This window comes from Enoplosus armatus, chromosome 14, assembly GCF_043641665.1.
Source record: "Enoplosus armatus isolate fEnoArm2 chromosome 14, fEnoArm2.hap1, whole genome shotgun sequence".
NCBI classification, from domain to species: Eukaryota; Metazoa; Chordata; class Actinopteri; order Centrarchiformes; family Enoplosidae; genus Enoplosus; species Enoplosus armatus.
This window is the reverse complement of record NC_092193.1, coordinates 15,612,494-15,638,401: the sequence shown is the minus strand read 5'-3', so window position 1 is coordinate 15,638,401 and position 25,908 is coordinate 15,612,494. Positions and strand designations below refer to the sequence as shown.

The 25,908-nt window shown below is 40.1% G+C and overlaps 1 protein-coding gene across 1 annotated transcript in view; it reads right to left on the bottom strand.

Annotated features, from left to right (window-relative positions):
* Positions 1-25,908, bottom strand: part of clstn2a (calsyntenin 2a) — a 136,610-nt gene that overhangs the window by 59,351 nt on the left and 51,351 nt on the right. The window contains exon 2 of the mRNA XM_070919089.1: positions 14,669-14,791. Within this exon, the coding sequence (XP_070775190.1) occupies positions 14,669-14,791 (123 nt within the window). The remainder of the gene's footprint in view (positions 1-14,668; positions 14,792-25,908) is intronic.

Sequence of the window (25,908 nt, the reverse complement as noted above, 5' to 3'; positions counted from 1 at the left end):
ATAAAAACTTCGAGACTCAACTATACACGGTTTTTTTTTGCACAGATCACTAATCATTTATCTTAACCTCCAGTAAGACCTTTAATAATGTGCCAGCTAGCACAGTAATGTCAATAGAGTTGGCTTAAAAGAAATTCTAGCCATATGGTAAATTAACACAACATATAGACTCCAGCTCTAACTAAAATATTTCTAGCAGAATTAAAAGATGAAGTGAGTCAAAAGTGCATTACACTGACTTCAGTCCTGACAAAATGTTTGGCACAGAATATCATTGTCTTGAAAGAGGAAATGGACACTGGGAATTGTTAAGCTAACCCATAAGTGACTGAGATACAGTTAGAGTAAGTTTTCTTACTCTAATTTCATATTTCTCAAGTGTACAGCATTCCTAGAGAATGCTTGTCTACATGATCTTTGCCATATATTGTACAGTGGACATACAATATTAAAAAAAACCCATCTTTAATTAACGTCAGTCAGGGAGCACTGTCCTCCTGCTAACATTTTGTAGTTTGGATGATGACAATGATGAGAGAGGAGAGAGAGTTGAAAGGGCAGAGGGGAGGCGATGATAAATAGGGCTGGGAAAGGACGAGACAAAGGTGAGAGAACAACAGAGGTTCGAGTCAGTTACAATGAAAGGGCTGCATGGAGCTGGGTGAAGTTAGGAGGGTACAGGGGTCGTGGATGATGGAGGATAAAGTTAGTCTGTGTGACTCTGATGTCGTACACAGGTCCAAAAGCCAGATTATCCTATTTTATGCTCACATGAACAAGGCAAATGGAGCGAGGAGGATATGCAAATTGCTGTCTAATTGGCCTGTCAGGATACTGAAGCCCTGTCAAACCACTGTCAGAGAGGGAGAGAGCAAGCGCAAGCGAACACAGAGAATTACTGGATTAGTTTCAGCTGCCATTCACTGCACATTTCATTAAGTAATTTCAGCTCACATCACGACCATGGGTCAGTGCTCTATCCTTGAAGAGCCGGTTCTTTCGGCCGTCATTTCGAGAAAAGAGAGGCAGCCCTTCTCATCACCGCTCTACCTTCCACCTCCTTTCTGTCTCCCACAACCAAAAACACAGACATTGTCAGTAATACATTTTCCACTGGCTCCCCTCCTCTGCAGATGGCACAAGACAAGACAGATTTGAATGCAGAGGAGGTGACAAGAAACTACTGTGAAACAAAATATTGAAACTAGAATAAATCTCCATGTTCAAAAGTGTTATTTTTAAATCAAGATTTAAAATCAGGTCCATCAGTCTACCAGATAGTCAAACACTAATCTCTGTCATCTTCTCTTGACATTTTAACTAGTGTTAAAATATTCATCTACTTTTTTATTATCAACACTTATTAACACTGCTAGATAGAGCTAGGAGAGCAATTTTCAGACTTTTATATAGTACATTATGTAGTGGTTTCATATAGTAGTGAGTTTGCTGCATGTTTTGCAGACAGTTTGCTAAACCTCGTCCCCCTCAGCTAGACTACTGTTTTGCTACGCCCATCAAGCTTTCCGTTGTCGCACGGCACATATTAAGTTTACAATGATGACAGTGTGGTTAATTTCTTCTTCATTCCCCAGATGTAGGCGATGATTCGATGATGGAAGGAAACTCCGTTGATACTGACTTTTCACATAATATTGTTTATTTGCATCAAAGATCAGGATCAACAGGCATGCGCATCTAGACCTGTACAGCACCTGTAGCCGAATCAGTACTGCTGCCTCGAACACTGTTCAAACTCGTCTTTAATACATTTAGGCATACATGGGGTCCTACAATGACACCCGAGACTGTAAACCTCTGTTTCCAATCTAGGGGTCAGGAAAAGAGACCTCTCAGAATGACCTTTCACATACCTTGACCTCTATCGCATAACTCCCACATACCGAGGGAGACCACATCCAAACAATAATGAATCTTATCAGTATGGGGCCCCAACATCTGCCAATTGTTTACCTGGAACATTGCATACGTGGCAACTTTGTGCTGCATATCATTTTATGAAAAGACTACTTTTATGATTAGTATCAAACAATACACATCAACAGTGGCAGATTTACAGCTCAAGATTCTTGGTCAATTTTTGAAACAATTGGTCCTTGATTACAGACAGAGGTACACAAAAACAGCTTCTCATTTCTTGCTGTTGTTATTGTAGGTGCTAAGATACATGGGGGTCATATTCACACTGCCCCAGTGCATGAATATTAAAGCAGGACAAGTTGGAAAATGTGCACAATGTGTGTGAATTGATACCTTTTCATCTAATAAACAAGCTGCCACAGGCAGTAGACCACATTTTTCTGGGGATTCATCATAACCTCATAGACACAAACACAAGTGCATGTAAACACACACACACACAGCCTAGAAGCTCATTACGAGTGGACACACACACACACAAAAAAAAAAGTAGAGAGCATTTGAGAAATTGAAAATCATCACATGGTATCGAGAAATGCGAGACAGATCCAGTGCAGAATGGAAAAGGGGGTAATAGGGTAATAAGGGAAGGGACTGGGTCCTCCAGAAAATCAATCCGAGGCTAAAGGGTTGTTTGATGCTGTGAGCAACTTGACAATGCATTGATGACAGAGCTCCAGTGGAGCATTACTGGACATGTAATTACTCTGAACATCTTATATGGATCCAATTAGCTCGCCTCAACAGTAAGGAGGCATGGTGATTCCCATCATATAAATGGGTTTCCTCGTTTGTCAGTGTGTTCCAGAAACATGCAATACCAAATTGTTAGTGTATCTTAATTTTCTCATTCTCAGTTTTCATGAGACACATGTTATCTTGGATAGGATCCTCAGATCCTGAAACAATCTGTTGGATGATCACAGGTATCTATTAAGGTTAAAAAAAAGTGGATATGTGCAATTTATTCCGGATATTGAGAAAATCCTTCCTCTCGCCATGTAAATTGCCTTGTTACGTATACTGTAGTTTCACTGAAACAAGACAAGGATGGAGGATCTGTCTTAAGCAATTAATTGTGTATGAAGGAAGGAAACCTTAAATAACCCAGTGTGACATTAACAGTGCAGTCGAAGCAAGCAAGCAAACAAAACTTTATTTATATAGCACATTTCAGTCCAGGTGGAAGCACAATGTGCTGCACTGAGTGTGAGCTACCACGGAAGTTGTGGATAGTGTAAAGATAAAACATTAGACATAAGCAAACACAATTTATACAGACACATAAATAATACATGCGAGTTAAAACCATTAAAAAAGTAGAATCAAAAATAATCTAAAACTTTAGAAATAAAAAAATTAAAAATTAAGACCAGCAACTGACCAGTAAACCAGTAAAGCAGACTACTGAAAGATGCAGCTAAAAAGGAATGTTTTCAGTTTAGTTTTAAAAGATGATAGCGTTGGAGCACCACTAACATGACTGGATAGGATGTTCCAGCGGCCTTGGAGCATAAAAGCTAAAGGCAGTTTCGCCAAACCCGGGAAATAACAAGACAGCATGTTCCAGATGACCTGAGTGGTGGAGTTGGTTCATGGCTCACAAGCATGTCAGAGAGATATTAGGGTGCCATGATGGGCCTTGAAAACGAACATTAAAATGTTAAAATCAATTCTAAAATTTAATGGAAGCACATGCGTTATATAGTCGTATTTCCTTTTTGTACTTAAAACTCTAGCAGCTGCATTCTGGAGTAGCTGCAGTTGATCGAGATGCTTTTTAGTAATTCCAGTGAGAATCGTGTTACAGTAGTCTAGCCGATTGGAAATAAAAGCATGGACTAGTTTTCAATGCCCTCCTGGGATAAAAAGCTCCTTAACCTCGTTAAAACCGGATTTTATTTCTTTAAAAAAGGGTGTTTTAACAATATTATTAATGTGGCTCAGGAAAGGTCAGCGTCCAGGATGACGCCAAGGTTTCTGACCTGTGTGACGCTTTACAGAGACAGTTGTGATAATTTAAGAGATTTCCTGTTTGTTAGCCTTTCAGCCTTCAGCCTTTAATAGTGCAGTCGAACTCAGACGGGTTCTAGAGAGATGGAGTTAGTGTAATCCATTAAATCCTGTTGACAACAGAAGGCTATAAACATTTATAGAAGCAGTCTACATACACACACAGAAACAAACACACACACAAGTCACCTGCAGGCCAAGTGGCAAGTGTGTTGTGGAGACTGGGCCACAAGACCCCAAATTGCTTAGCCAGTTGCAAAAAGTGTCTTTCCGTTTCTTTTGTCTTTCGCTAAATTGGCCTCTTAATTAGGACTTTTCATAACACGATGTAACCACTCTCTATAATATTGAGTGAACACAAACATTTAATGAACTTGGTTGCTGCATATCTTTCTAGGGGTTTGTATCTTGCTACAATGTTCCACTATCCAATACAAAATTGATCCAGGATATATTTGCAAAGATAAGATGCACTGTGATTCAAAGATGGTCTGACATCATTTAATTCAGATGTGATTTTACGTTATTTCAGCTCAGACTTGATGGGATTTGACATTTTTACTTGTTCATGGTTCAAAAGATCGGATGGACAGATGATGATCTATTTTTTCCAACATGTGTTAGTTCATCTTTACACAACTCCTGCTTTTAGTTACAGAGTTATAATACCTTTTGTTTCAATTCAAATTCTAGCTGTGCATAGCAAAATCAGCAATACACTTAGATTCAGTAAATATTTCAACTGCCTGCAACAGGAATGTGGAAGTGTAGTGGCTTTCCTCTCTCTGACACATTGTCTTTAGCCTAGGCAGCATTTAAACATTGTCAACCACATGCTAATAAGACCTGAGATAATTCCATTTACCTGAAGTCATCAATTAACTAACAACTGCATTAACTGCAGCGCTAAAACAAAGGGAATCATTATGTAGGTACTATTCATCAAATTATTACCCTGTGCTTCTTCATATTTGCTGCACTGTCCCATGATGCTTAAACTCCCTCCTTTATAATGATAATGACACATTTTGTCAACATCAACCTCAAAAGGCTGATTGAATATCAGGAACAGATGCTAATCAGCTGGAGAAACTAAGGGAGCAAAAATCATTGATAGAGAACAGTTTCCTCCTGTAATTATATTCAGTTGCTGCACCTTGACATTTGATTTTAGGCAATTTAATGATTAAATATAATTAACATTTTGAAAGTAAAATGTTACCGTCTACAATGATTTGATCAAAATAAATGTTTGACAGCTTTTTTCTCTTCATATATAAACAACAGGCCCTGCAGGGAGAGTGATTGGCAAACTAAGCATCATGGGGGCAAACGTGCAGGTCAGACACAAGGTCAAGTGAGTGCAGAATCGATAAAATGTGACAAACGTGATATCTCTCTGGTTTGTAATAAGAGGATGTCATTGTCTCAGGCATGAGAAACGTGACTGTGTGGACAAGTTGAAGTGAGGATCTACTGTGATGGAGGAGGAGTGAGAAGAACAGCGAGAGAGAGACAGTGATGGAGACGGGAAACCAGAAAGAGGATTGAGAGGACAGAGAGGGGAGAAAAAAGGGGAATGTATCTGTCCTACTGGGAACAAACACAGCGAGATGGGTGTGGAGGTGTAGCACTGAACCTAAGGCAAGGAGGAAATATCAATACACATATTCTGACAGTTCACTGAGAGCCAGTCTCCTACTCTGAACAGAAAAAATGGAGGGAGATACAGAATGAGGAGAAAGGCTTGCAGGCTTGGAGTACTACAACTCCAAAACCACAGTGGACTTGTGTCTGGGCCTGGCATAAGTTTTAAAAGTGTTGTATCCCTTTTTCTGAGTATCTTTTTGTGTCCATATCATTGTAAGAGGTTTTACATACACAAACACAGCAAAAGCATGTATTATAATGAAGCATATCAGAGCATAATGTAGTATTATTCCAATCTGTATAAGAGGTGTACTGCTAATACTGACTAACCAATTATAAACTGGTACCACTTTATAAGTGGTAAAGCGTAATTGACTTAACTGATGACATAATAGTGATATTGGATTTATGTAATAGCCCAAGTTACCACAACTTAATATCTTACATATCGTTTAAGTTAAAAATGCCTATTTACACATCCAGCAGACATAGAACAACATTACCTTTCATTGCGAGTCGTGGTTGGAGCTACCCAATGTCTGTAAGTCCAATATTGACTCTTCTTTCAGCTCTGTTTTGGTCTCCACTCTCAGTAGGAGAGACATATCTGGCTCTTAAGCTGCTAAACGCTCCACTATGTTCACCAGCTATGCCATTTAGTGGTGGGCAGGTAGAGTAAAATTGGTTTATCAGAGCTTTTCATTGAAAACATCTCTGCTGCAGCTGGAAACATGGATGATGAAAGCTGTGACACTGAACCAAAACAGTAAACTTGCGAGCCAGAAAAACAAAACAGGGAGCTGAAAGACGCTCAAAAGCTCTGTAGAGCTGAGGGGAACTGCAGAGTTTGATAAATATGTGTTACTGCTTTATTTAGGGGTTAACATTATAGGAAATAAAGTAAGATGTTCATGCACGTCTGCTAATGCTGGTTACAGCAGAGCGAAATCTGGTTTGCAGGTAGGTGTCAGCCCTCTGAAGAGCACAAAGAACCTTTGATGATCTGCATCTGTTTCATGTTGCAGACCTGCCTCACTATTACCTCACAACTAAGCCCCCGCTGCAGAAATTTAACAGCTACACAAAGGCAAAGAGGACAGAGAGCAAGTGAGGGAGAGAGAGAGAGAAAGAAAGAAACAGAGAGGCAGGCAAAGTGATATGTTCCTCCTCTCCTCGGGGCAGACAGGCAGACCTGCGTGGTTTGATCAGACTGTCCCTTCAATACTCTCGCTTATCCTTTGATGATCCATCACATCATCTCTTTCTATTTCCCCCTCTCTGTCTCGCTCTTTCTCACACACACACACACACACACACACACACACACACACACACACACACACACACACACACACACACACACACACACACACACTCATGCGGCATATCCCTGTTTCCTGGGTGTACCTTTGTTTCTCTCTTTCATCTCCGCAGCTCTAACATTGTTTTGTCTCCCCCCTTGTTCTGCTTCCTCTTTTGCCTCACCACCTTTGAAGTGGGTCATAGCTCCTGCTTCGTTGGGCCCTACAGTTTAATTAGCACCTCTGCTTTTGTCACCTTGCTGCAGTTTCACTTTCAGGTAGTCACTGTAGGTACTGTAGATTGGGATTTGGCAAAGTGAAACTGGCTATTGTTTTTATGTGAAGATGCTTAACACAGCCGAAACTACAGCAATGATTTGTGGTAAAACTGCACTTTAATGCAATCATGCAATTAGGTTCTCTTCTTTATTTACTCCCCTTTTCCATTCTCTTCTTAATGCCCTCTCTCTCTCTTCTTAGATTGTGATAATATGCCATCCTGCTGTTTCTGAGAAGATGGAAAATATGGATGGAAAAAGGAGCATTAGGCAGTGATGAGAACTTGTCGATCCACCTAGCAGTTTTAATTGTGACATGAGAAAGCATTGGAGGAGAGCTATGGACCACTTCTTGCTTGTGTCTTCATTGCAATAACAGTCAAAAAAAAATGATGTGATTGTTCCTGACAGATCTGCAGACATATGAAAACTTTTCACTCACAATTATTCAACCATCCATCATTGGGACTCATTAACGAGTCAGGTATTGTAAATAATGCATGCTCACACATTCGAATGGCATGCTTTCCATTACAAAAATCCTGCTCACCACTTTGAACTTGTGATAATAAGTCCTATGTTTTCCATATCATACGACAAGCAATACATGGATCTTGACTGAGTGTGACTGGGAAAATAGGACGACTGGCACTGACAAAAATGTAAATGATGAATATTTTTCCTTTGTTATTCTCACCAAAGTAGCTATGAAAATGGAACAAACTTTACACAGTGGAAAACTACAACATTTGGAATATATGTTAGCATCTTTGACACAGTTGCCAAAGTTTGATTGAAGCAATAATATCTAACGTCAGTGCTATTTAACTGAAGCCAGATTCATCAAGCCCTAACCAAGAGGTTTGGAGTATGAATGAAATGGATTAAAAAGTGTTCTTGTCAAATTAAATACAGTGGTTGATTTTACTTGACCAGACTATATTTGTTAGACTTCTCAGAAATGTGAGAGTCTTCAAAATCTCAACTTTGGCCTGAAGCTGGCAATAAATGGCCTGATGGACTGAATTTTGATACAGGTATATACATCTACTGAGAAATGTTCATCGTAATCAGAGCAAGCAATGCAGAGAAATAGATCTGTTACTACTATTGTGCTTTCACCACCAGAAAAGTCCAGCTAGAGCGTTGTATTAAAATTCTGTTAATAAGCGGGCATTCAGACTGAGAACAGCCCTGCATTAAAACATCACAGCGGGCTGCGTTGGTGGGGGCATGTTGCTTCAGGTACCAGCAAGACATTAAATATAATCCAGGAAGTCCAATTTGAGTAACAGATCTGTGAATTTGGAGGCTTATCAGACACCAAAACATCACATAGTAATTTATAATTCTCACAGACATCATTTTACAACTCAGCAGCAACCATTTTATCATTTGCTGCGACTATAGTAACAATAGAAATACACCTTCCACATCACAAAGTAATCCACCAGGAATGTATGCTTGCATGTATTTGATTGGCCAACGCAGCTCCTTGCTGGATGATGTTGTGTTTGGCCCCATTCAAATAAACGAGAGGGTTGGGTTGTTTCACGCAGGGGTAAAGTAGTTCTGAATGAGGTTTAAATCATAATGAATGCATCCCAAACATGCTTCCTTTTACACTGCGTGCACAATTATTAGGCAAGTGAGTATCTTGACCTTATCGTCATTTTCATGCATATTTTCCAACTCCAAGCTATATAAACTTGAATGCTAATTGGATTTAAGCATTATCAGGTGATGTGTATTTGTGTAATGAGGGAGGGTGTGGCCTAAAGTGATCAACACCCTATATCAAGGTGTGCATAATTATTAGGCAGCTTCTTTACCTCAGACAAAATGGGCCAAAAAAGAGATTTAACAGACTCTGAAAAGTCAAAAATTGTAAAATGCATTTCAGAGGGATGCAGCACTCTTGAAGTAGCTAAGCTATTGAGGCGTGATCACCAAACAATCAAACATTTTGTTGCAAATAGTCAACAGGGTCGTGAGAAACGTGTGTAGAAAAAAAGACGCAAATTAACTGCTAAAGACTTGAGAAGAATTAAACGTGAAGCTACCAGGAACCCATTAACCTCCAGTGCTGCCATATTCCACAAATGCAACCTACCTGGAGTGTCCAGAAGTACAAGGTGTTCTGTGCTCAGAGACATGGCCCAGGAAGACTGAAACACGACCACCACTGAACAAGACTCATAAGTTGAAACGTCAAGACTGGGCCAAGAGATAGACAGACAAGACAGATTTTTCAAAGGTTTTATGGATGGATGAAATGAGAGTGACTCTTGACGGACCAGATGGATGGGCCCGTGGCTGGATCACTAATGGGCAAAAGCAGACGCCAGCAAGGTGGAGGTGGGGTACTGGTATGGGCTGCTATTATTAAGGATGAGCTAGTTGGACCTTTTCGGGTTGAAGATGGACTTAAAATCACCTCCCAAACCTACTGCCAGTTTTTAGAAGATACTTTCTTCAAGCAGTGGTACAGGAAAAAGTCTACATCATTCAAGAAGGCCATGATTTTTATGCAGGACAATGCTCCATCACATGTATCCAAGTACTCCACTGTGTGGCTAGCCAGCAAAGGCCTTAAAGATGACAGAATAATGACATGGCCCCCTTCCTCACCTGACCTAAACCCTATTGAGAACTTGTGGGCCCTTCTTAAACGTGAGATTTACAGTGAGGGAAGACAATACACCTCTTTGAACAGCATTTGGGAGGCTGTGGTTGCTGCTGCACAAAAAGTTGATCTTCAACAGATCAAGAAACGAACAGACTCCATGGATGGAAGGCTCATGACAGTTATTGAAAAGAGGGGTGGCTATATTGGTCACTGAATATTTGTCGAAATGTCAGAAGTGTTAATTTGTAAATTTCAAGTTGTTTATTTGTCATTCTTACTCTAATAAATGAAAATAAACAAGTGAGATGGGAAATTTTTAGTTTTTCATTTAGTTGCATAATAATTCTGCACACTAATAGTTGCCTAATAATTGTGCACACATAAATATTCTCCTGAGAAAGCCAAAACTCACTTTTCCTCCGGTTTGAGGTTTATTAACATTTTGGATTGACTGAGAACACTGTATTTGTTCAAAAATAAAATGAATCCTCAGGAATACAACTTGCCTAATAATTGTGCACAGAGTGTATATGAGTATAAGATTGGTTATTAAAATGTGTTTTTGACCAAACGCAAGAAGGCGTTGAAAATTACGCTATTGACCTAAGGACGTTTATTGATATACAGTACAAAGAAGTTGAATAGTTACAGCCTAAGATGTAGGTTGAACTTACAGGCTGTGTCAGTGTTGGCATTTTAATCAATACAGTTGTCTACACTGGCTAAACAATGACTCTCACTTGAGGTGCGTAACTGCAACCTAAAGTGTCTTTTTAGGCTTCATCTATTTTCTTGCGTCTTATCCTACATGTGTAACACAAGTAATTGTGTATTGGGCTGCGAGAGCTATCAAAACAGACGTAGACACTGGAGGACTGAAGCTGCGCTGTGAAGTGATGCTTTCGCTTTGCAGCCTATGTAAACAAGGTGTTACTGGACTGATGGTGGACTTAATACACAATACAACTACTGTACATAAAGAAATCATTAATTATCAGGGGATAGAATGAATGATGATTACGATAATGATGATGAGCTGGAAAGTACACAACAAAGTATCAACAAAACATTCAGGCTCAAGTTCAAATACATTAAAGAAAATGTAACTCTGGACTTAATAAATAAATAAATAAATAAATACTGAGACTGATGAGTATAATTTACACAAACACATTCACATACACGCGCACACACACAACCTAAACCAACCAATGGGAATAATCAACCATGTTTTTTTCATGGCAGCTGCTGGTGATGACCCTCTCTCATTTTCATTACCCATCTGTCTCCCCTATTTTTCCTCTCAGCTCTCCATTCTCCCTTTCCCTCCAATTGTCAGACTACTTTTGTTCCTTTACCCTGTGTGAGTTCTGCAGAGGAAACAATGTACCACAGCACATTATTCTGGTACCATGATGAATGGGGAGAATCTGTGCCTGTTGACTGTGGCCTTCAGATAAAGAATAAGCAAATGAAACAGCCTGCCTGCCTTGCAGCACCCCAGAGTCCACTGCCACCATTCCTCATGCTAACTTGATTGAGAATGCTCGATCAGCACATACTCCTCGACCCACACACCTTTGCTCCAAGGGAGGTGTCGAGGGGGGTGGGCAGGGGGGTGGGCAGGGGGGTGGGCGGTGGGGTGGCGTGGGGGGGGGGGCTGGCGGGGGGGATAGAGGATGCCATCATGGCATGCAGCAATAACAATTTATCTCCAGGATGCCTGTCTCAGCATATAATGTTCAAGTTAGGCCCACTGTGGGTAGTTTACATCAAAGTGAAATGTGGTACCGCAGGAGAGGGCAGGACAGAACCAGAGACAGGAAGGAAAAGAGGAAAAGAATATCTAGATAAAAAGGTGAGGTGGGGGAAGATGTGAAGATGAGGGGCTGTATGAGGCATTTAGAGGAGAAGCACTCGTGATAGAAGGCCGATGGACGGGAGAGGGAAAAGAGGATGACGAGAGAAGAAGTACAAGAGAGGAGAAAATAGGCTAGTACTTAACAATCCTGGTCTGTGTTCCCACACTGCAATTAATGTGGAGCCAGAAGGACAGCCTACTCCTTTCTGCAGTAAAACAAAACCAGGATTGATGAGAGTGTCTGTAGTGCATAAGTGACTGCCTGTATACGGGCTCGCTCAGAGCAAAGTGTCGAGATAGAGAAGAGGAGGAGGGACAGTTGGATTGAGAAAGAAGGAATGAGGCACTAGGCGGAGAGAAACACACAAGCGGAGGCACAGATTGAGATAAAGATTTGGGAGAATAGTTAAGACTCTGAGAAGAGGAGAAGGGTATGTGTGAGTTTGTGCAAAACACAGGGAGCGCTGTAGCAGTAGACAATTGCTAAGGGAGATAAATTGGGACAGAGCTGCTCTTTTGATGGCCATTTTTTCCAGTCTCCTTGGTAGCGATTGTATGGGTTTCATTCATTAGACCGCATGCAATGAAAAACAAGGAGAGAAATATCACCAGTCAGCAGCCAGTGCACAGCTCCGCGTTTTCCTCTCAGACGATATTTCACCCGGCTTGACCTTCTCAAGTCAACAAACCAAGTGTTAATTATGGAGAAAAACAATCCAAATTAATTTCCTCTTTTGTCTGGATGCTCGTTGCGATGTCATTAAACCTTCACTGCATCACGGATTTGGTTACTAGGGGAAAGCTATGCACTGTAAATTACTCTAAGTCAGATTGATTGGAGAGGAACAATGTCTGTGAGGAATATCTTCCGCATCTCCACTTTTGTGATATGAATAAAAGATAAACAAAGTCGCTCTTTTTGCATAATATATGCTGTATCTATTTTCATGTTTTCAACAACTAAATCTTCCCAAACCCCCTCCAAAAAGATAATTTAATTTTCATATGCAGTTCACCTACATATGCTACAGTGTTTGGGTTACACTGTACAGTATATGTACAATGCAGAACAAAAGAGCCCTCAACATGGATCCAGGCTGTGTCACACTCCTCAAGGTCAGCTGCATTTCCCCATTATTTACAGAACAGCTCACTTGTAACATTGAAACACACACAATTATGACTGTGCCATTGGAATAAAAACACACACACACACACACACAAAGGAAAACAGAAGGGGGAAAAATAGCTGAGTATCAGTTTTCCATGGTTGTCAGAGCTGGGATTAATAGGAGCCATTTCGCCATAATGAGCTGTTAAGCGTTAGCTGCCAAAAAGCCTCTTCGTTTGCCTTTGAGTCTCAGAATACTTTGTCCAATTACAGCCGCTCTCTCTGTCAGCGCTGCTGTACCTGCGTGACGGCGGTCTGATTTCAGCTCTCGTTAGACAACATAATCAGCACCCGAAACAATCATCTGGAGATGAGCTTTATAATGATATCGTCATTATTATACGTGTACCTGTTATGTGACTCAACCAGACAACTTTCCGTCAGCACTGAGCCGCCAGCACCCAGTTTAATGGGAACCATTACCGGCTGTGTCTCGAACATTTGCAACAATAAAAAGTTAAAAAGAACAAGTGTTGTCCTGGAATTGTTTTTCATGGACTACTCCAGGAATTTTTACTGGCCTACAAGGCTGTGGAAACCTTTTCTCCAAAAGCTACAGCGAGTTCTCATAAACCAAAGGTTCAGTGAATGCAGAGCATCTATAAATCTAATACTTTCATTAAATACTGCTAAAGGGGACATCCCCAGGTCCCCCCCACACCCTTGTTTTTGCTATGTACTGTATGACAATGCATCATGCATTTAGTAATAAAGATTTAGACATTCATTTATAACATCGGAACATGAACAGACGAATGCACTGTGGCTAGGACCAAAACAAAAACCAAATGCTACATCATAGAAATGTATGATACCCAGGCTGGGTTACACAAATTCTTAATAAAAATAAATAAACAGAAATTTGAAGATGAGATGCACAATATACTACACTGTAATGTTATAATGGAAATCCTAATTAAAGGACATACATACACTTAGGTGTTCTGGTGAAAATATAAACAACACAACATATCGTCTTGCTTCTTGTGCGGTTTAAATGTTGTAAAATAAAACTGCTTTGTGACTGTTTGATATTACAGACAAGTTTGTAAGCCAGCTCCACAGTGTCAGATTAAAATTTAGGCTAGACAATTCACATTGTCATCATGAAAAGCTGACATGGCCCAGGAAAAAGATCTTATATTCCTCCACTTTTGAGAACGATCTTTTAGTCAGGTTAAATGGGGCAATTCAGCAGCAAGAAAAAGGATGATATATGGCTTCAATTAGCACAGGCCGTGAATAGATCCCTGTCAGGGGGAGTGAAGAAGATATATCTAAACTCGAAACCTGAAGCCTGACAAGATTATGAAAATACATGCATTTTCATAAACCTCAGTAAGCTTGAATCAGTCAGCTGTCTTCCCTCCATGCAACTCAAAATCCCTGCTATTGTACGTTTAAAACCCCTGGCCAAAAATGTTATATAAAAGAGCAGCACTTAAGCAAGACAGATTTCATTCGAGCTTTTGAGCATTTCTATACAATAATGAGAAGAAAGAAAAAAAAAAGAAAACCATTTGTTTAACACTGCTAAGGGTGATGAATGGAATTCAGTCTCCATGACAGTGAGTACAGAGAACTGTTGGATCATCTGTTTTTGTCTTGTGGTGTGAAGTTGCCACAGTTGCCTTCACATAGTACTGAAGCATCCTTGTCTCAGCCCCTATGTGTGTTTGTGTGAGACAATGTATGTGTGGGAGGATGTGTATACAGTATGTGTGTTATACTTTCCGAATGTGTGTGGATAGACCTTACAGCAGATGTTTTTCTTTGAGAATTTGTTAGTGTGTGTGTGTATATGTGTGTATTTGTTTTTCCTACCAGCATAGGGGACCGGGGCATCCTTGTCTAGAGCTACCAGTGGAGGGTCCAGCAGCACTGTGTCCATGTTCTCTGTGATCACACCATGGTAAGATGTCTCTATCCACGGCTTGTGCTTGTTGACTGTGGAGGAAAAGGAACAAGAGGATTAATACCAGAAATGCTACTCTCTTCCTTTGCAAATTTTGTACTTTTTGTACTTTAATGCACATTTCAGTTTACAGCATTTTTGTAAGGATCGTTACTTCAATTCACGTGCTTTGTCGTTTCTAACTGTACCTAAATGTGCTGAGTCACTTCAAGAGGACTGAGAATGACAAAACAGAAGGCAAGGAAACCTCCACGTTGTTCTTTTAAACATTATTTTGTGATCGTGCCCGTGGGTTGTGATTGATCTCTTAGGTTTTTACAGACGACAGGAGGACTAATGGAAGTCCGAGAAAGAACATTGAAAAAAAAAATTATTGATGTTTGTTGTATAGCTTTACATCTGTGATTGTCTTGCTTTGAAAAGGCGCTGTGTTCTCTCACAAAGCAAAACCGAGAGCCACAAACAACACAATTCAGCAGTTTTACAAGAGAAGAGACATATATAAGAGAAACATTTAACTTTAGTACTACTACTTGCTTTTTTTCCCTTTAACTCCCAGTTTGTAGACACTGTATACACTCCTTGTCTCTCATACCTCTGTGTTGGTCTGGGAAGCTTGTAGACAGCCATGTGTCTCCTCCCCAATGGCTACACTGCCAGTTGTGCTTGATGGGGCACCGTACACCAAGTATCACAGTCAAGGACTGGTGTTCCTCTGCATTTTCCTCCAGCACCACCCCCCTTTTCTATAGTGCATCCTCATTGCTTTTTTCTCTCTCTCTCTCTCTCTCTGCCTCTCTGCTAGTGTTCTACAAAATGGAGAATTCAACCACCGTGCCACAAATGTAATTGAAAAGTCAGGAGGATGTGTTGGAGATTAGCACAGATGACCATCAAACTTAGTTACTGACACTGTAAATTAAACTCCCTCCCACTTTCTCGCGGCAGGATTTCACAAGTAGATAGAGGCCACAAGAATAACCATATGTGCATGTGCACTTTTGTGTACACACACACACACACACACACACACAAACAAACACACATATAGGCGCATATCTCTGACGTACAAGTATCACTCTTTGCAGGGATCTGGGATGTCAACTTGACCTTTCAATCCACTGAAGAGGAACGCTTTGTCTCATGCCAATGAGCAGATGACATGTCCAGCTGGCAGCGATTTAAAATGCATCAAACTGTTCGTAAAACCCTCTCACAGCTTTTCATCTGTTTGGACATATTTCAGTAGTTTTGTCCTGCTATTCCATTTTCTTCCCCACTTGTCACCATATAGAGTTGAGAGAACAGGGTCAAAGTAAAAAAAAAAAAAGGAAATACGTGTTACGCCTGTACAAAAGGAAACAAGTTTGTTTAATGCAACAAAAAAAAAAAATCAAACTTGGCAACCTATTAATAACTGGGAAAAACGGGTTACCTATGTCATACACATACACTTTTAACAAGCCATGCATTTCCATGGGTTTATACTTGTTTTAAAGGCATTCACACTTGCCTTCTACTCCCTCAATTCACTGAAAGAGACTGATGACTACTGATCATTCTAGATGGGACTCTTGCCCTGCTGAGACAGAGTAGAGAGTGGATTATAAAAAGTGAAAGAGAACCACAAGGGAAGACATTATTCATACTAGGAGCCTCATCTAATGCTCATGCAGGAGATGGAAAGCACTGCAGCAAACAGCATGACTCTGCTCTGCTGGAAAGTGGAGAGACGAGAGCGGAGGTCTGTCTTCGAGTGGTGTTTAGACAACTTTACACCTGGAATATTTCACTTGTAATGGTGGAAAATCAGTGCATTAAAGCACACTAGCACACACACATTTATGGTGTATTGTAGGTACAGCTTCACCCACAGTACTTACTGCCTTCTTTGGATTTACTCCTCTGTGTTTTTCCACCCAAAACATGAAATGAACTGAAACAATCTTACAAAGAGACTCTTCAAAACTAGGACCATATTAGACTGAGGCGCTGAGGTGACTATAAAACAGACTATAAAAATGGGCATTATTCAAGTGAGTCATCATTTCTACGTGCTTGCACTTGCCAGTGTAAAATACATATTAATTCATCATGCTCACATAGCATTTCATTTACATTTAAAGATGTCTTCACTAACTCTAATAGCAGCCCATAGCTAGTGCAGTTTACTCATGGATGGCAGGTCCAATTTCTGGCTCAAGGTCTCACATTTATCCCAAACAAATTGGGTGGTGGTTGAGGCAGCAGAGCTCTGACTCTTTAAAGGGAGTCTAATATAAGAGCTGTTTTGTAGAAAGAGCACACATCAGACCATGGAAATGGGCTATTTCCAAAATGGCTTTCATGACATGTAGTACTGTAAAGCCATTAGTGATGCATTTAAGGTATTTATCCCTGACATCCTTGTACTGAGCTGCAGAAATGAAACAAAAATTGAGATAAGCTTGCATTCGAAGAGAAAAAAACTTTAGCAGCTGCCTTAGTAAAGTCAGTTCTGCTACGAAATATACAATGCAGCAGTTTTCCATAAGATAATCCCTGAAACTGAAACAAGACTAAGAGTCTATAGCCATGCTAGCTGCTCTGTGAGGCTATACTAAATGCTGACATCAGCATGCTAACATTCTCAAAATGACAAAGCTGATGTTTTGCAGGTGTAATGTTTAACATGTTCACCATCTTAGTTTAGCACCCTAATATTTGCTAATTAGCACTAAAAGTACAGCTGAGGCTGACGGTCATTCACTTTGCAGGTATATGGTCTTAAACCAAAAAAGATTTTCCTGATGATGGAAGGACAATGATGGAAAAGTAAGCAAAGTTATCACAGTTCATCATGTCAATGTCAATCCATCCAATAGTTGTTGAGACATTTCACTCAAAAGCACAAATGTGGTAACATAGGTAACATCGTCTGTGAGCCACGGATATCTGTACCAAATTTTGTACCAATCCATCCAGTAGATGGTGACATATTTCACAAAAAGCAAAATGTGAACCTGCTGGTGACACTAGAGGAAAAGTCAGGAGATCACCAAAGTCATTAGGATTCATCCTCTGGGGAAAATGACTGTCTGTATAAAACTTCATGTGACAGTTATTGAGATATTTCGGTCTGGACCAAAGTGGTGGACTGCACGACGGACAGGCAGACGTTGCAATCTATAGAGCCATGTCGCTAGCATGGCTAATAAAACACACTGTTGTAGCATGCAGTTCCTCCCTTAATAATGTTACAAGTGACATTGACTGCAATGTGCATGGCGTCTTTGGCAATTTCCTCAGGAACATCTGCAGCCATTACAGCATTACAGCATCAGACTGCACATTATGGAGGACTAATTCACTTAGTAGGAGAAACAGTCTAAAAGTGGATCTAGTACAGCACTGGATAAAATCTGATATGACAGTAATATGAACATAGAAATCTAGGAAGAAGATAGTGCTTTCCTGTAAATAACATTATTTGCAGGAGATTGTCAACTTGTCCATCCTCGTATTGAAATCAAAATATCTGTTAGTGTCATCCCCTGTGACTGAGGCTCATGAAAACATATTACTGTAGGGACACAGGCAATTGATAATCTATATTTAATTTGGGTCCCAGCTCATATTCTAAGAGACACTGCATTGCTGTGCTATGTATTGATCAATTTAAGTCATGTCAAATCCATTTCTTTTTAGCATTTATTTCATTACAGTGGGATAGAGCAATCCTTCCATAGACTGTAAGGCAAAATACCAAGGCAAGGATAACACCACCAACAAGAGATAATAATGAGAAGAAGAAGAAGAAGAAGAAGAAGAAGAAGAAGAAGAAGAAGAAGAAGAAGAAGAAGAAAAGGAAGAGAAAAAGACAAAAGATAAGAAGAGGTAAAAAAAAAAAAAAGGATAAAAAGGAAAGGGATAGTAAAAGGGATATTTTGGAGAGGAGATTTAAAAGATGTTACTGATTCTGAAAGTCAGTCTTATTTTCTCAGACATGGCATGCTGAGGGGTCTCTTTTAGACTTAAGGCTACACTTGAACAATCAGGACTGTCTATAAAATTGGCTCATAAGGAGGTAATACTTCCATAAACCAGGCTGGCCTAAAATACTTTGTAATCTGCACAGAGAGACCTGTACAATGTGGTAGAACACCTCTCTGCTTTTCATGCAAATTACATGAGGCACTTGACAAATCTATACAGAGTTTAGAGGTTCTCTAATGCATTGTAAATCATAAATATCCCTTTACCAGGAGTACAGCACCACCAGGCCCCGGTAGGGGGGAAAGTGAGATAATGTACACTACGTACATGATATAAATAGGAGAGAGGAGGACGAAAGAAGTGAAGTGGATCAGTAACAGGGAGCCAAAAATAGAAAAATAAGGGAAAAAACGATCCCACGGGATGCATCAACATTTCAGTAATATTACTGAATAATGACAAAACCTCAGTGCTACTGAAAGGTGAGGGAGCAGACTGAGCGTGTGCAAATCTACAGTGACCTCCCAGTGCCCTGGTAGAATGAACAGTAATTAAACTTGGGTGAGCACACACACAAACACACACACACACACACACAAACACACACACACACACACACACACACACACGCACACACGCACACACACACACACTCTCACCTACAGTACGTGCACATGCACCAACACACAAATGAGAGGGATTCAGCATTATATATTATCCCTGGAAAGATCCAGCTCTGCATTAATGGGTGACTTGTTGACACAGTTTGTGTGTCTGTGGACCTGTAAGGCTCCATTACTCAACACCAGGGCCAACAGTGGATCATAAAGACGGATATACTGTGTTAGCAGAATGTGGCAGAAGTGAATTAAAGGAGGGAGAACGAAAGGGTTAACCATGAGAAGAGACTAACAGAGAGAAAGGGAAGATAAGAACTGGAGGCTATGGGGCGAGTAGGGTGGGTGGGGTGGGGTGGGTGTGGGTAATAGGGGGAGGGAGTCAGCGAGAAAGTGGGGCAATTGAAGGTAGAGGAGAGGACAGGCACAACTAGCACTTCCTGTAAGAAAAATAGGCTGCTGCCAATAGGACCTCACAAACCCTTCAATTTATTTTCCTATTAAAATATTAAATTGACTTCCTATTGGATACATTACATGCCTGAGATCATACATGATCAAAAATTTGCCCTGATCAAAGGGGGCTCCATTTCTCTCATGTAAGGAAAGATCTTGCAGAGGCCTCCAAAAATGGGGTAAGAACTCAGGTTTACTAGTGATGTATACCATGTAAATGCAAAGTCCCTGAATCGAGTCCGGTAGGGGGTGTTTGTCATGTGCCATTTTTCTCATTCACTCTGTGTGTCCTGTCTCTTCTTTGTCAAAAGCATCTAATATGTGCAAAAAGCCATGCAAATATCAAGAAAAATGGCAAGGTAGCAGCCCATTTGTTGACTCTCATCAGCCTTTTTCTTCCCTTTTTTCCAACCACTCTTGAATCTTAAACCGGTACAACAGGTCCCAATAGATATCTTATGAGGCGATAAGTGATCAGTGATCCGTTTTAAAGTAAAACAAATAGTAAAAAATCAGTAACGCTGTTTTCTGATTAGATTAGATATTTAAAAAAAGATTTTCAACATTTGTGCTATGAATTGCAAAATACTATTTTAACTTCAAATGAATCACTTTTGGTGTCACGTAATTTTCAACCAGAGAGTAATTGTGTCTAAACATTCCACCCAGAGCTAAAGCCCCCCTCTTCTTTCTCTTTGTGTCTGGCTTCATTAACAGAACAAAAATGAAGTACTGCTGACTTGCATTCAATTATTGTTAACTGACAGCATGTTCATTTTACACAATTTAAAATATTCTTAATTATCTCACAAAGCAGAATATACATAAATTTTCTACATTCGAGAAACGAGGAAAATTCTCCCGACACCATGACGGGTATCACAATATTAAACAATATCTTCTACTCTTGGTTTCTCTAATGAGGCAGTTAAAACAAATCACCTCATTCTAGACTTGACTCTTATAGTGATGTGTCCTTGTGGGAAAGTATTTATGATGCTGTTAGTTTAACAGAAAAAGCGGTCAGAGAATTAAAACTGCAGATTCAGAGCCATTCGGCTCATTTAGGTGATAATTGCTTCATAGTGAATCTCATTGTATCACACTTCTACCGTTAATTGACGACAACTTAATATCTGCGCCATGAAGGCCCTAATTATGTATAGTGGTTATAACAGTCTTACAGAAGACAATTTGCAACATAACGTATGTTTTTGATTTAACCGTATTTATGAAAAACTGAAATACACTGAAATAACGTTATATTTTTGGTTGCTGCCGATCAAAGATGACGTTTGACAACTCTGTGAATCCTTGAGGGGAGTAAGGGATATCAGTATGTTATATTATATTAATTAACAATGGACCAAAATATTATACGTGTTATGTGAGAGGGATCACTTGTAGTGACAAACCCACAAAAAATGTATCCCCTCAGCTCAAAGGAGCGTTTTAGCATCTTTCAGCTCTTTGTTTTGGTTCACTTTAAATGCTCTCATCAACCCTGTTTCCAGCCACAGCAGGCAGATGTGATAAACATTCTGTAAGCCCAGCACTAAACAAACAGCACACAGAAAAAGTTAGCAACTAGCTAGTGAACATAGGAGCATTTAGCAGCAAAAGAGCCAGATATTTTTCGAGAGTCCGTCAGGTGGCCAGAGTCATGACTCTAAATGAATGCCAATGTTGTTCTGTGGCTGCTGGATGCGTTTGCTAACACATTTTGCATAACAACTTTATAAGGTCATCCCATGTCAGTGTTCAATCAATTAATGCAGATTTAACCAAATACATCTTATTATATACAAGTACTGTAACTTTACTTTCCTGCTTCCTTTCTCAGGACTCTGCCATTGATTTTTCTTTTGTTTAAGGGACCAGAAAGCGTTCCTAACTGGAGGGACGACTTGCTTACAAAATACACAGTTTAGTCCATATGTAAATGAAGCACAATTCCACCATTCACCAATGGGTTTCAGGTCCAACATATACAGTACCACAACTGTTAAAAGAATTTAATTTAACTTTTCGTTTAATTAAATTTTTCATTTACAGCAATGGCTGAGAAGGGAACCAACTGCACCAGCAGTAGATTAGGCGTTAGAAACTCCACCGCCCAAGAGAGGAGGGGGACAAAATCATTACATTATGTCCAAAGTACTATAAGCATCAGCTCTGACTTTTACAGTCCCAGTGTTGAAGTGTGAGATGCCGTTAGCAAGAACAGAGTAATTAGGCATATCGACTGCTGTATACAAGCCCTGCACTTTAAGTAGAACCAGGTTGGAGCTGGCCAGTGGGTCATTTTCAGAACATTAGTTCTTCCCACTCACTCTCTCCCAGGACCCCTCCTCGTACAGCTAGATTTGCAGGCAGTGCTGTTGTTTTTTAGTGTTGTTTTTGTTCTTAACAACTCATTAAAAGAGCCATAAACTCCGATATCCACCAACCATGAGCCATACCCCCCCCCCCCCCCCCCGCTCCAGTTGTGAAGGCAATTAGTTTACGGAGATTATGATTTAATTTGGCTTTGCCCACAATCCCATCAAGACAATTCGGAGGTTGCTCTCCTATCTGCACAACAGTATATATTGAGATACAGATGTGCCATAATTGCTCTGCGACATACAACTCCCTCCTTTTCCTTTTCACCAGCCTGGTGCTGACTGCATCTAAACAAACTGAGCAGGGAAACAAAGCCACTGTGTTCAATTGGCATTAAATATTTTGCACGTAGCAGTGCAACGTCTATAGGCATATAATTAAAACGACTGCAGAGTTAATTGTCTTGAATTTTGAGGACAGGCCATGCAAGTGTGAGTGTGTTCATGAATAGATGGACAAAACCTTTTGAGAACAAATACAAGAAATCACATGGCGAAGTGAGTGAGAGGTATTAAAAAAACAAATTTACCTACAGCTGACAGAAGAGAGAGAAATACATATAATCACAGAGAGGAAAGGAGGAAGGATGTTGAGTAGGAAGTTTATGGTCTGCGACGGTGGTGTATCTCCTTGTGAGCATGAGATGAAACTCAGCAGGTTTCTAATTCTGGTGGATCTCGCAAAGTCAGCAGAAACCTAAGGAAACTATGGAGGGTGAGATGGAGATTGCAGGCTAACCAAGACACAACTGTAAAAAGGCATAACACATAACAGATTACATATTACCGTCATCAGAGTGGGTAATCTCCAGCTCATGAAAGCATGGCATTCATCTGAGAGAGTTATGGGAGCTTTGACATCCTTTAAGGCACATGACAAGTCTGCTCCTTTGTTTAATTAATCAGAAACACAATTTACATCAGCAGCAATTCTCAAAAGAATAATCGGTGTCGTTACACTTTTAAGCAAACATTCCAATTTGTTTAACTCCCTGATTAAATTTTTTTTCTCAGCTGTGACATTTCCTGACGCCAGAGCTAAAGCGATACCCGGGGAGTCTCAAAATGTCAATTGTTTGCCATTAGAGCGCTTGGCATTCACTATAAAGAAATATTGAGCCTTGCTGAAAGAGACTCAGTCGGCCTGCCTTACAGAATTGCACTCAATAATAAACCTTATTGTTTTTCTTCTTTGCCTGCCTCTTCTGCTTGTTATGAATCATTTGTTGATTTACAGTACAATGAGAGAGGGAGGGAGCGTGTCTTGGATAAGCAACAATGGCTCTGATTAGTTTCTGCAGAAAAGGAGATGTAGAGTGCACTGAGTGATGGCTTACTGTCGATTAGTTTCACTGAGTGGGCCAATGAAGAGGCACAACAGAAGGATTTGAAAGGAGTGGAGTGAAAGTGGAGCGGAGTGGAGGGAAAAAGACAACAAAGAGAGAACAGAGAAGGGGATGGGGAGGGAGGAGGTGATATCTCCATTAACAGAAAGCAGCAGGCGGCGAGAGGAGCCACGGTGGGGAGGAATGGCAGTGTGACTGACTGGATTGAATAAGAAACAGTTCCACTCTGCAGAATCGGCCTCATGTGACGATCAACCGACATAGACAGTCGACCATTTGCACTTATTTCAACTCACTTCAAATACAACAATCTGCTACATGTCAGAAAAACTTTAAATGGAAATTCCACGCCGCGACTGGCTGGAGCGATTCCTCCATCTGTTTGTGTCTAGTTTTGCATCATATATTCAGTGACACTTTTTTTACACCTTCAACGCGAAGCAGACTTTAAAGTGTGGTAACTGAGAACACACTTTGACAGTTTAAACAGATTTATATGTTGTGGAGAAGTTACATCCCCCAGTGAGAAAGACGTATGTCACAATAGTACAAATTGGACAGATTGTCTGACAAATTGTCAGTTCAACACATGATACAGTACACATGATGAACAGTATCATTTAAATCTATGTACTGCTGTCTACATCTTATTTACGTTACCAAAATCATTTTATAATGCATGCATGCACTTCTCTCATCTCTTGATAATATTTGTTTTGTTTTGTTACGGTTTCAATCAGGCAGGTTCTGTTCTGGTTTCTGGGTTTTTTTTTGTATATTTTGTGAAGTAATAATGTTGTTTTATGACCAGAAAATTATGAAATGGCAGCAGATTGTTTCTTCTGAGGGGGCTAAAAGAAGCCCCTGATATGTTCAACTACACTGAATGTGTGTCGACACCAACAGGGAGCAATCTGGACTCTCATTTTTTGTAACTGTCAATATTTATGGTTTCATCCAAAGTTGAGAAAATAAAGTGCAAATCTGTGCGTGTTTGCTGAAACTAATGTTAAGTGAATATCGTGTGTGAATGGGACAAGATTACAAGACAAGAGTTAATCATGCATCAGTAACTCTGACACATTTCCATTGTATACTTTTAATTTAGTTTTAAATTGCTTTAACTTATGTGCTCTATGTGTACACTCATTTCTATCAATTGCTCAGTTGCCATTAAAGTGATTGATTGATTGATTCTCACCTAAAATGTATGAATGAATTTGTCTCCTTTGGTCCATGTGTGCTGTGTGCCATTTTGTCAGCTGGGGGACGGGTTCCAATAACCGGTTCCACTTTGGATCCTGGTCCCCAGTTGGCAAAATACCCAGATCTCTTATCTTTCTTTTTTCTTTTTTTATTACCAGAGAGCAACGTACAAAACATTAATGAAATGATTAATTAATTAATGAATGTGCTCTCTGAAAACCAGAGTCTCTGCTCAGCCAAAGATCGATTGTGAGGGATCAGTAACATCTGTAGCATCGCTTAACAACCAACAGGCTTTAGAGAAATCATTCATCTGATTGTGTCACATGAATTTCGGGAGAATCACATCAATATCTGAGGCTTAATAGTTTTTTCATCGGGACCTCCAGTATTTGAAACATGTAAAAGAAAGTAAGTAGGCCACTCTCACTCACACTGTTATTTCAGTGTCAACATTCAGTCAACATTTCATATATTCTCATCTCATTTTCAGGTTGTTAACATTAATTAGCTTCCGCTCAAAGCTGTTAAACAAAAAGGTGAAAACAGATCTTTGAGTTTAAACCATTCATAACTTTAGTTACTTGCAAGTGTTGAAAGCTAAACCTACTTAGATTCGATTTGAAAGGATTCGGATTTAATAAGCGGATTTGATACATGACTTGAATTCGCTAAAATGCTATCAAACCCCAATCCTTGTCCTGGCTAATTTGCTAACTAGGTACCTCACTATTTGTCATCCATGTTTCTACTTTGTCATGTTAGCTCACAAGTCTCCCTGCTCTGCCAGGTTGGTTAGTTTGAAATTCAAGACGCCACGCTGCATGAGAGACACATCACTCGATCGACTCCAGTTGTACTCTACACAAACATGTTTGGTTGCTGAACTTCTTATCGTTTCGGTTGCCGACTCACATCTCAGCTGTGAGTCTGACTGTCTCTAACCTTTCTTACCATCAGTCTCAGATCTTCTGTCTGTCACTGTCTGCCATGTCAAATCTGTCATCTAAACCCACTTAACTGTGTCTTCCTTTTGCTCTCTCTCTCTCTCTACCTGTCAGTGGTATCAGGTAACAGGTGTTAACTGTCAGTCTGACTGATTTGCTGGGACGTTTTCCTGCGTTCCCAGTGAAGACTTATATTAAATGTCCCTTAAATGAGCAAG